This window comes from Danio rerio, chromosome 1 (genome assembly GCF_049306965.1).
Source record: "Danio rerio strain Tuebingen ecotype United States chromosome 1, GRCz12tu, whole genome shotgun sequence".
NCBI classification, from domain to species: domain Eukaryota; kingdom Metazoa; phylum Chordata; class Actinopteri; order Cypriniformes; family Danionidae; genus Danio; species Danio rerio.
The window spans coordinates 12,310,016-12,322,226 of NC_133176.1; the positions used below are offsets into that span (position 1 = coordinate 12,310,016).

General features: G+C 36.8%; 1 protein-coding gene across 14 annotated transcripts in view; it reads right to left on the bottom strand.

Annotated features, from left to right (window-relative positions):
* The window catches only part of dmd (dystrophin), a 251,520-nt gene that overhangs the window by 88,785 nt on the left and 150,524 nt on the right, over positions 1-12,211 (bottom strand). For all 14 annotated transcript variants that reach the window (XR_001799156.4, XR_012404170.1, XM_073949244.1 and 11 more), the window contains 7 exon segments: positions 7,556-7,636; positions 7,277-7,358; positions 7,014-7,180; positions 5,108-5,225; positions 3,281-3,492; positions 3,052-3,206; positions 1,062-1,251 (listed from right to left, as the gene is read on the bottom strand). Coding sequence is in view for 12 of the 14 variants with exons in the window: in XM_073949244.1 (XP_073805345.1) it covers positions 1,062-1,251; positions 3,052-3,206; positions 3,281-3,492; positions 5,108-5,225; positions 7,014-7,180; positions 7,277-7,358; positions 7,556-7,636 (1,005 nt within the window). In the remaining 2 variants the exon portion in view is untranslated.

Sequence of the window (12,211 nt, forward strand, 5' to 3'; positions counted from 1 at the left end):
TGCATTTGCTCTTTGCAATTCTGATTTATTCACAGAATTGTGCAAAAGAATAAATACACCCTTATTTACAACAAGCATAAACTTCCTTTGGATAGAGCTGTGCATAACTGTAAACAATATGGCAGTACTTATTAAAACTGAACACAGGTCTGTAAATCATTAATGAAATTGTTTCAATTTAGAAGACATTTTCAAGGAAAAAAAAAAGATTTAAATATTTTTAAACAGATTTGACAGACTTTGACACCTAGTTCAACATGTTTTGTACATAAAGACTCAAGTAATGAAATGAGGACTGTTTTATATGGAATAACTGTTCAGCATTCACAAGTTTATAAACAGCAGAGAGTTGTATGAAAGCAATTGATTCATGTCCAAATGATTCATGTTTGCAATTTGTTGGAAGGAATGAGAAACTGCTACCATGATGTGCACAAATTAATAATTGTTTAGAGAAATGCATTAACTGTTGTGCAAATGTAAATAATGTTGTGAGAAATGCACCAAAGCCACTGAGAAAAACTGTATAATTTTGTACGTTTTTTTAACTCTTTCCTGTTTGTTTATTGTTGACAGAGAAACTGAGGCCATTTCTTTGTAGTTATTTGTGAATAAACAAACAATTTCAATATGACTACAGCCAAGTTGCCAAGTTTGCTGATAATATAAAACTTTGGGTTTATTTTATCTGTTAATTTGTGTTAAATATTCACAGGTTGCTGTTTTTTGGGGTTTAATTTAAAATTATATAGTTGCTAGATTTGAAAATCTTACAAGCACTTTGCTTTTTCGTTTTTTGTCATGGTGCTGACTTGGTTTCTCTGTATTTTTGCTTGATTTTCAGAATGATAATATTAGGCGTTTTAGAGTCAGACCTCCTCCCGTCTCCCCCCTCAATGAATTAAAATAATGTTCACCTTGCAGATGTGTGATGTAATCCAAACGCTGATTGTTTGTTGGTGTACATATACATTTCATAGGAATCGCAAAATGCAAAACCCGACCTGTAGTGGGAGATGAGTGACAACATATTTTAACAATCTGCTGTTAGTTACACATACCTGCCATTGCTCGAGTAAATGTCGAACTGTGGCAGGATTTTCCAGAAGTCCCTCCTTAAAGGTGGCATCTTGTAAGACATTGGCTGTGGTTTCTGCCTCCGTTAGCCAATTAAGGAATTTCTCCAGGTCCAAGTAGTAATGCTGCAACTGCCGAAGTCCAGCTTCCAGATCTGCCTCCTTGTCCCCTGCACTGGAAAGGGTAATGACGTCCTTGTTATTATAAAAAAAAAAAAAAAATTGCTAAACTAGCATTTTTAACATTAAAGGGTCACGAAAGGGTCACAGAGTCCAGCTTTGTTTAGGTAGAAGTGTCAAGTGGCCAAAGAGGAAAGGGTTTGCATAAAAAGTTGAGTTTCAGTATGTGCACGCACTGATTTTCACAGAGACAACACAAATACAGATGCAGGGGAGACAGTAACTATGTTTACATGGACATCAGTAATTGAATTATTTGCCCTCATCTGAATGTTCCTTTCATGATGTCGTTTTACATATTATAGCACATAATTCGATTAAAATCATAGCCTCATTGCTGTGCTATCCACATTTCCTCCGGAGTTTTATGTAAATTCAGGTGTTTCATTCTTAATTTGTCGACTTTAACTGCAGTTTGGCATTTTCACTTTCATTCAGGAACATTTATAGCATGCCCCCCGTGACAAACAAGATATTGGATGCAGGGAACTCCTGGAAGAGTGTAGTTTAAATGGAATTTGATACTGCATGCAGAATAGGAGAAAAAAAACTGCATTTCTCAATGTAGAGACTTGGTAGGTGCAAACAATAACATCAAACCGCCATGTATGTATATATGTGTGTCGCAAAATGTGACGAAAATCCTGCACAACGGTAATAGTTTGATTAACGTGTTTACATGTTTACATTTGGAGAGCAGTGTTTACAGCAGATCTTTTAGTCCATAATATTGTTGTGATACTGATGTACTTAAACTAAATCATTTTGACTAAGGTTTGTCTTTAAAAACTGAAAGAATACTGCTGATGATACTAACTTTTTTGCTATCTGAATAAACATAAACAACGAAAATTGATCACACACTTATTAAATTTGTAGAGACAGGACAATTAACATGAACTGGAATCGCGTGTTTTTTTTTACAAGGAAACGAGCGGCAAATCTGGGTTTCACCATTTCCAGATGCGAAAAGCTCTCTAAAGGTTTTTACCTCTAAGGTAAAAAAAATGTTCCTTACAAACATAATTTTGTCGCGTGTTAGCAGACCACTGTAATTCACAAATGTGGGTCCACGTGCGAGCTGTGCCCTCATTCCGAGAAATGAAAACAAAACCTTCATTGCGGCACATTTATAAACGCAACACTGACGACCCATGTCTCTGAATAATTCTTCTTCCTCCAGTTGTTTTACAGGTTTCAACACAACGTGGCATCTCTCTGGACAATGTACAGGTCTTTGAAGTTATTATGCATATTAATGAAGTCGCACCTCATACACAATAGAGGACACTGATTGGTTTGAACCAAGTCTCTTATGAATTAATGCTGAAGACTCAATGAAGCCACTTTGTACCGGCCGGTACAGACGGCCAATCTCCAAGCTGGATTTTACACAATGTTCTCACGGTCTTGACGTAGCTTCAAATTTTCATTTCAAACCGGAAGAAAGAATTTGCTCGAAATTACACAAAAACAACAAATTTTTAACTTTTTTAGTGAAATATATTTGTCCTAATGGTGTTTGTCGCAATGTGAGACATATAAATGACTGTCAACATCTTAAAAAATGGGTTTTGATGTTTCGTGACCCTTTAAACACACTATTGGTGGACTAATAATTGGTCTATAAGTCTCCTGAAAGCAATTGCACCTTAAAAAGCATTTTAAATAGCCTTTTCTGCACCATCACTGTGCCAGCAGTGCAATATATTTCAGACTCAACAATGCCACAAATACTTATGCAACCCCACTTGTTTCTGATGCTGGAAAATCACAGATTTATCCAGAAGCTCACCGCTTTTTGATGTTGGCCCAAGCCAGATTCATGCTCTCGGTCATTTGTTTCACTTTGCTTGTGTCGTCGTCTGCATAAAGAGTCAGTAGTTTGTTTGCCAGCTCATTAGTGACATTCATCTGAGTCTGCCACTGCTGTAGATCCTTAGAAAGTTGCTGCAATCCGATAAGGTAGAATTTATTTGAAGCAATTACATGTGTTTATCTGCAGATCATGTGAATGTAATTACCTTGACATCTGCATTTTGGCCTTTTAAATCTTCAACGCTGTGCGAAACTTTCTTCCAGCTCTCGAGTTTTTCATTGGCTTTCTTAATGAGAGGCTCCACCCTTTTTCTGGCCTCCAACCAATCGCTGGAGTCCTTATACATGTTCTGCAGTGTAAGAACTCTGGCCGTCAGCTTGGCATGAGAATCTTCCCAATGTGCCTGTAACTTCTCAACTGTAAATAAAAGAAGATGGAACATTTCAAGGAAAGCGCTTTAGTTGATTTGATGGATAATTGCGGGGTGATAATTTTTATGGTAATGAGAAAATAGGGTTGATGATGGATGGAAATGATGGAATGATGAAACGGAGAGAATAATGGAAAGATGGAACAACATATAAACAATAAAGAAAACTGCTAAAGAATGGATAGATCGATGAGAGTCAAGCAAAACAAAGCATAATGGATTGATGGATGAATGACAAACAAAACGAATAAAGAGAATGACAATAATGATGTATGAATAACAGACAAAAATAGATACAGTGGAATGACATGGGGGATAGTTGGATGGATAGACAATGATAGAAAGAGTAAATTTATGGGTAGAGATAGACACATAGAACGATAGAATGAGAAAACTAAAGCAAGAACGATAGATAAAATGATAGAACAATGGATAGAACAAAAGAACAATAGATTGAATGAATGAATGAATGAATGATATAATGATAGATAGATAGAAACAATGGAACAATAGGCAGAACAATATAATGACAGATAGAATGATAGATAGATCTCTATTTAGATGCAATGATAGATAGAACAATAGAATGATAGTTAGAAAGAATGAAAGAATGACAGATAGAATAAAAAATAGAATGAATAGATAGAATGATAGAGTCAAATAACGATGGATAGAAAAAACAGATGCATGGATAGAACAAAGGATGGATGGATGGATGGATGTAAAGAATTAAAAAAAGATGAATGGATGGAATAAAGAATGGATGGGTGAATGGATGGATGGGGGATGGATAGATAGAACGAAAGAACAATGGATGGATAGAACGATGGATGGATGGATGGATGGTTGAATGGATTAATGAATGGATGGATAGAACAAAAGAACAATGATAGACGGATAAATGGGAAGAACAAAATAACGATAGATTAATGGATGGATAAAACAAAAGAACGGTAGATAGATAGATGGATAGATAGATAGATAGATAGATAGATAGATAGATAGATAGATAGATGATGGATGGATGGATGGATGGATGGATGGATGGATGGATGGATGGATGGATGGATGGATGGAATGAAAGAACAATAGATTGATGGATGGGAAGAACAAAAGAACCTTGGATTGAAAGATGAATGAATAGAACAAAAGAACGATAGATAGATAGATAGATAGATAGATAGATAGATAGATAGATAGATAGATAGATAGATAGATAGATAGATAGATAGATAGATAGATAGATAGATAGATAGATAGATAGATAGATAGATAGATAGATAGATAGATAGATAGAATGATAGAATAATAAAACAATATATAGAATGACAGACAGACAGACAGACAGACAGACAGTACACCAAGCTTTACATCATGTTGAAAGTAGTGTATTTTGCTTTCAGCTGTGTTTTGTTTCAATAATACAATGACCTTGAGCTGTCTGGTTAGACACAATCCCTGGCCACAGGCATTGTTTACTCTCTGTATTATTTCAGGCACAGTTTCACCAAGCTGTTACAAATGTTGACACCTCAATAGCTGCACAAATGCAGTGTATCACTGAGAGAGGATATGGATATGGACGAGGTAAAGCTGACTTACTGCGGTCTGTAATAGTTGCCCGTGTCTCAGGGTTATTGGTTTTGTTCTTCAGGTTCTGAGCCGCAGTGATTTGTTTGTTCAGCTGTGGGCATCTTTGCTCCATGTCTTGCAGTGCTGACTGTTAGAGAGAGTCGCAACACACAATTTTTTACTGCAGTAAGAGTGCCACCATATGAGTAAGTCCGCAAGATATATTTGGTCCACTTATAATAAGTCTCATAACTTATATTTTAATATAGTTCATTTATTAATTCAATACATTATTGATTTATAACATATTAACATAAACATACAAATCTCTTCATATAAGCATTGTACACGCATCTATACCACTTGATGTACACACAAGTATTTGAGCCAGTGAAATTTTTCAATTGCATTCGCCACCTTCTCTCAATAGTCATTCATGTTAATTTGAACTATGTTTAAATGTGATTATTTTGACAGTACATTCCTTGAAAACATCATATTTATCAATATACTGAAATTCTGTCTAAGATTCAGAAATATGAAACACACATGCACACTACCGGTTGACCCATGCGATCTTTCGTAAATCACACTACTATGCTGATCTGATGCTCAATTATTATTATTAAACCCATTTTTGCTGCCTAATAATTTTGTAGATTTGATTATGCACTGCAACTCAACTGTTGCTGTGAGATGGAGAATAAAACACAGAAAGTAATACTTTTATTCAGCTAGGAATAATTAAATTGATCAAATGTCACTGCAAAAAAACTAAAATTGCTAACTGCTTAAAAAGATTCAATAAAATGTAGTTCGGGTTCACTTTCACTAATTAAATGTAATTAGTTTTGCCACTAATTTCTCAATCAAAATGGTCATTTTAAACACCAGAAGTAGGAAGAAAGAAAGAAAGAAGCAAAGAAGGAAGGTAGAAAGAAAGAAAGAAAGAAAGAAAGAAAGAAAGAAAGAAAGAAAGAAAGAAAGAAAGAAAAAGAAAGAAAAAGAAAGAAATTTAAAAAGTAGACAGATAGATGGATAGATTGACAGATGGATAGATGGATGAAAGGATGATAGGATAGACAGATAGACAGACAGAGACTGGATAGATAGATAGATAGATAGATAGATAGATAGATAGATAGATAGATAGATAGATAGATAGATAGATAGATAGATAGATAGATAGATAGATAGATAGATAGATAGATAGATAGATAGACAGACAGACGGATGTTTAAGAAAACAAAGATGGATGGATGGATGTTTCAGAAAACAAAGATAGATAGAAAGAAAGAAAGAAAGAAAGAAAGAAAGAAAGAAAAGAAATTGAAAAAGTAGACAAATAGATAGATAGATTGACAAATAGATAGATGGATGAAAGGATGAATGGATGGATGGATGAATGGATAGACGGATAGACAGAGAGACTAGATAGACAGACAGACAGACAGACAGACAGACAGACAGACAGACAGACAGACAGACAGACAGACAGACAGACAGACAGACAGACAGACAGACAGACAGACAGACAGACAGACAGACAGACAGATAGATAGATAGATAGATAGATAGATAGATAGATAGATAGATAGATAGATAGATAGATAGATAGATAGATAGATAGATAGATAGATAGATAGACAGACGGATGTTTAATAAAACAAAGATGGATGGATGGATGGATGGATGTTTTAGAAAACAAAGATGGAAAGAACAAAGAAAGAAAGACATAAAGAAAGAAAGACAAAAAAAGAAAGAAAGAAAGGAAGAAAGAAAGAAAGAAAGAAAGAAAGAAAGAAAGAAAGAAAGAAAGAAAGAGAAAAGATTTGTAAAAGTAGACAGATGGATAGATTGACAGATAGATGGATAGATACAGCCCCTGCAGGACAATCAAAAGTATTTTATTGTATGAATGCTATCAAAATCTGACCTTGAGTTTGACCGTCATTTCGTTGATCTCGTCCAGATCCCCCACCATTACTCTCTGGGTCTGAACCATGTGATCCAGCAGCGCCAACCAATCGTCAAGCTCTGTCCAGGATTTGTTGAATTTGTCGAGAGCCGCATCTCCTGCTGCACTACCAGTCAAAGTTACAGCTGCAAAAGTGACAAATGCTCTTCAGAATCTCAGACACACAACGGTCATGAATTTTCATGGCATATTATTGTAGCTGTAATGGCCTGATCTGATACCTGCGAGCTGGCATTTGTCTTTCCAGTCTTTAAGGAGAACTTGAATGGATGTCCAATCTGCACTCAGACCGTCATACTGGCCCTGCGAAAACATCAATCCAGGAGAAGGGCATTAAATAAAACCGTACGCCATGAAGCCGACAGACTGATAGAAGTGGATCTATCACATTATACAGTATGGTGATGGTAGATCGGACTGCAAAGTGTGCGGAGTGATCTAATTTCATAGCCACAGTGTTTCTGAGATCATATTCAATAATATTCTGCTCGATTACTCACCTTCTCAGGCTGGCACGGCGGTCTCTCTTTTGCCAAAAGGGTTTCCACTGCTGGCTTCTTTTCTTTTACGTCATCCTCAATCTACACACAATAAAAATAAGAAAGAGAAGTAAATAACAAACCCTCATTAAAAGATTAATCTAACTTTGTGTATTTAATAACTAAATAAACTCATTTACTAAACTAGTTTAACTACAAAATTAAAATGTATACATATTTATGTTAAATAATACAAAATTACAAGAATAGTTACAAGAATAAACCAGATGACTTATGTCACCGACTCGGTCCCAGTCATTCCCCTCGCTGGCCAGCAGAGGCCACTATCTCCGGACTTCTAAGCATTACATCATCCATTCACTCTGATCATGCACACCTGAACAGAATCCCGTTAATGACCCACGTACCCTTTATAAGCCAGCACCAAACGCTCATTCAGGGCGAAGTCTTGTTTAGCCCCGGCCAGCATTTCTGAGCGTTATCCCTGCCTGATTTCTTGTGTATTACTCCAGCCTGTTTCTTGACTCTGCTTCGCCTTCTGCCTGCCCACGACCCTTGCATTGTATACGGACTCTGATACTCGCTGCCTGCCCATGAACCACGCCTGTTATGCGGACTCTGATGTTTGCTACCTGCCCACGACTCACGCCTGGTTCACGGACTCTGATACTAGCAGCCTGCCCTCGATCTATGCCTGGTAATACTTACTGTGTCTATCCATCGCCAGTCTTTATTCATCATAGACTGTTGTTGTGTGTTTGCACATTAGTGCATGTTGTGTGTGTGAATGAGAACTTGAGCAATAAATACTGCATAATGGATCCCTCCGTGTCAGTCTCCTCGTTACAACTTACAACATTATAACCCTCTCAGGCTCAAATTAAGTTTTAGAAACAGGAAAAATTTGATATTTGGGGAAAATTATCATATGGGGTAGTACAATAGAATTCAGACTTTTTTAAAGAAAGACCTTCACATGCAAGGCGTTCTGGGATGTTGCAGATTTGCAACATTGGCCTAGTGGGATAATTAGACTACTGAATATGATATGAACAATAACTTTTTTATACACAACTTTTTAAGGGGTCACGAAACACCAAAACACATTTTTGAGCTGTTGACAGTCGTATATGTGTCCCACACTGCTAAAAAACTATTAGGACACCTATATTTCGCTAAAAAGTGTAAATTGGTTGTTTTTGCGTTATTTCAAGCAAATTAGTACTTCTGGTTTGAAACTAATTTTTGAAGCTGCGTCATGGCTATGACATAATAGCGTGTATTCCAGCGTGCAGACTGGACGTCTGTGCCAGAGTGTGTCTTATTACGTCTTACAGTGTAATGCATTAATGCATGAGTAAAGCTTGGTTCAAACCAATCAGCGCGCTCTATTGTGCAACTTCATTAATATTCATTACTGTCACAGTGTTTAGACGACAGAGACGCCACGTTGTGTTGGCAAAACAAGCATGAAGTGTTGCTTTTATGGTTTGCTGCAGTTAAGTTTTGTTTTCATTTTTTCTCTGTGAGAGCTCAGCTGGACTCACGTGTGGATTAACAGTGTACGAGACGCTCGACAACAATAACTTACGTGTCTAAGGAGGATTATTGTTTACCTGAGAGCTGTTCTCATCTGCAAACACTGAGATCCGGATTCGCTTGTAGTCTCCTCTTAATAAAGACGCGGCTCTAGTTGCTGGTGATTGTCCTGTCTCTACAGATTTGGTAAGTGAGCGACCAGTGCTCTTTGTTTATTCAGTTTTTTCGTATCGAACAAACTATTGCACCGAGTGTAAACATGTTAGCACTTTAACCAAACTTTTACCTCGTGTATGATTTTCACCGGATTTTGTGACCGGAATAACACGCGCAGCTTTCTGACGCTACCTGCCGAGTGCATCTAAGTTTCCGGGAAATGCGGAGGGTTTTTTTTCTCATTCGCCATGCGGTATCAAACATTGCATGAAAAATACACGCTTAGAGCAGTTCCTAGAATCAATTATCTCGTTTGTCGCGAGGGACATGAATGAATTCCCTGAATGAAAGAGCCAAACTGCAGTTAAAGTCCACCATTTAGTAATTTGGCAAATAATTCGACTACGGATGTCCATGTAAACACAGTCACTTTGTCCCCTGTGTGTGTATTTCGACTCTAAAACCCTCTTTTCTTCCTCTGACACTCCCCCCTAAACAAAGCTGGACATGCCCACTTTTCTGACTTTTTCCAAAGTAGAGGTGTGAAAACACCCTGCTGAAACGAGGGGGTATCATGGCCCTTTAAACATTGTAACAAATTGCTTTTCAGTGGCAGAACAACAACAACAACAATATGGCATTCAAATCTGATATCTCAAATCCTCATTGAGTAGGTCACGTTTCCAAGTCACTTTGTCATGTGGTACTCCAAGAAACAGTTTTTGTCTTTTGTGTCATCTGGTGGGGAAACTGTTTGTTGCTAATGGACAACCAAGTCCTGCAGTGGTACTTCTGAGTAAAAAAAACCTCATAAAATATGTATCTGGAGTAATGAGGTAGTTAATTTTTAACTGTTGAAAAATAGCAACGCCTGCCTTGAGAGGGATAAACAACAATACAATTTTTGCATTAATTAATAACAAAAGTGGAGCAATAGATCCTAAACAAATGTATAATAATCATAATGCAAATCAAAATCAGTTGAGTCAGGCCAAGTCCAAATTAACCAGTCAAAAGCAATCTGAAATCACACACATTAGGCTAAATGCACACTACGAGGCTTAGTGCTCAAATCTGATTTATTCTCAAATCAAATTTTTTTTTTTGGCAAAACTGTTCACACTGTTGTTCTAAATGTGGCCATTATCAGATTTCCAGTGTGAACAAATTATTGTTGTAATCTGAACCACATGCACAAAGGTACAACTACGCACAGCACATTCTAACGAACCCTGGAGCGATTTTTTTGTGGTGAGAATTTGAACCGAATTAGAACAGACCCAACCGCAAAAAGTACTTCACCTTTTTGGACTAATCCAGCTGCCGTAGGTCGATGCACTGTGTATTATGGAACGTGGAGGAAAAACATTTGTTGACAGCGCTTTACCAACAATTTTAAACGGAGAGAGAGACGGAAAAATATTACCTAATGGATCGTTGGTAATATTTCCGCAATATGACCACGTCGCAGTTTAGCTAAATTAGTTCACGCCTCCTCCTGAAGTGACGTGCGATGCATTAAAACATTGTTTTCCAGCTTAATTCGAAATGTATAGTTTGTCTAAAGTGATGTATACAAACTATATAGTATACAATGAGCAATGATACGATCGGCCAGCGCAGTCGTCCCTCCATAGTAAAAAAAAACATTTTGTGTCTGCAGGTTTGTTTACTTGCGGGAGTTCCATTGGGATTTTCCCGCATGTGAATTCTGACCAATCGAAAACAACATAGGTTCAACAGCATCTGGCCAATGAGTGATGTGGATTTTGTCAGACGACTGCATTTTGGTTCTTTTCATCTGGTTTGGAGCAAAGCAAAGCCAGCAGTGTGGTGTGAAAATGACCCCAAAGACGGCAGAAAATGCTACAATGCATCATTTATTGCCCTTGGTCCAGACCAAATGAAGCGAACTACAGATGTGAAAGCACCCATAAACAGCATAGGCTGTATCCAGTCAAAACTCAAAGTGAAACTGAAACATTGCCTACCGGTATATTGAAACATTTTTGTCCTTAACAATGGAAAAAAAATAATTAACCTGTTGCAAGAGGTAAGTTTCCAGTTAGGTCCAGTTTCTTTTTCATATTTGGTTTTATTAACGTATTAATTAACTAAGTGAAATATAGCTATTTCATGTAGGCCTATGTATTCAAGACCATTTTGAGGCAAATAAACAAAAACAATGGTCCCAGCATATTTACATTTTTAATTTCTATAGCTTCCAAGAATCCAAAAAGAGCCACAAATTAATGAAAATGTTATGATGGCTGTTTTACTATGATGGTATTTTGAATTTAACTGAACAATCCTTTTTTGGGGTTACAAGCAAATAGCTAATGTTTGGTTATTGAGTGCCAGTTGTCATTCAAACAATGGTGTAGAGTATTTGCCCGATGTGTTATTCTATGCTGCTGAGGAGTAGAGGATGTTTGTAGCGTGAACCAGTACAGAATAAAGACGTGGCACAAGGTTATTATAGTTAACGAAAACTAACGAAAAAACTAAAATAAATTTTTATCATTTTCGTTAACTGAAATAAACAAAAACGAGAGTTTCTAAAAAATAGAACTGAAACTGTATTGTGTACAAACAAAACTGACTGAAACTAATTAAAATTATAGCAAAAACCTTCATTTTCGTCCTTCATCCTCGATGTTACTACCGCGACAAAAACAACGAGTAGACATGACAGCAGCACGGTGACCGCATTAAATTCAGAGACTTAAAATTATTAATCTAGCACATTTTTGCTAATAATGGGTTTTATTTCTGTCTTATTGATCGCGACCGAGAACAAATCTTTTTAACTGGATCTCCAAAGTGAACTGGTTAAACTAGTTCACCAAATCGAACTGAATCATTTCGATTCGTGTCTCCAGTAAGAACTGTCATCCACAAACTACTTACTTTTTAACATGCCTAGTACCACCACTCTGACTCGAAAATAAACCAATTTAA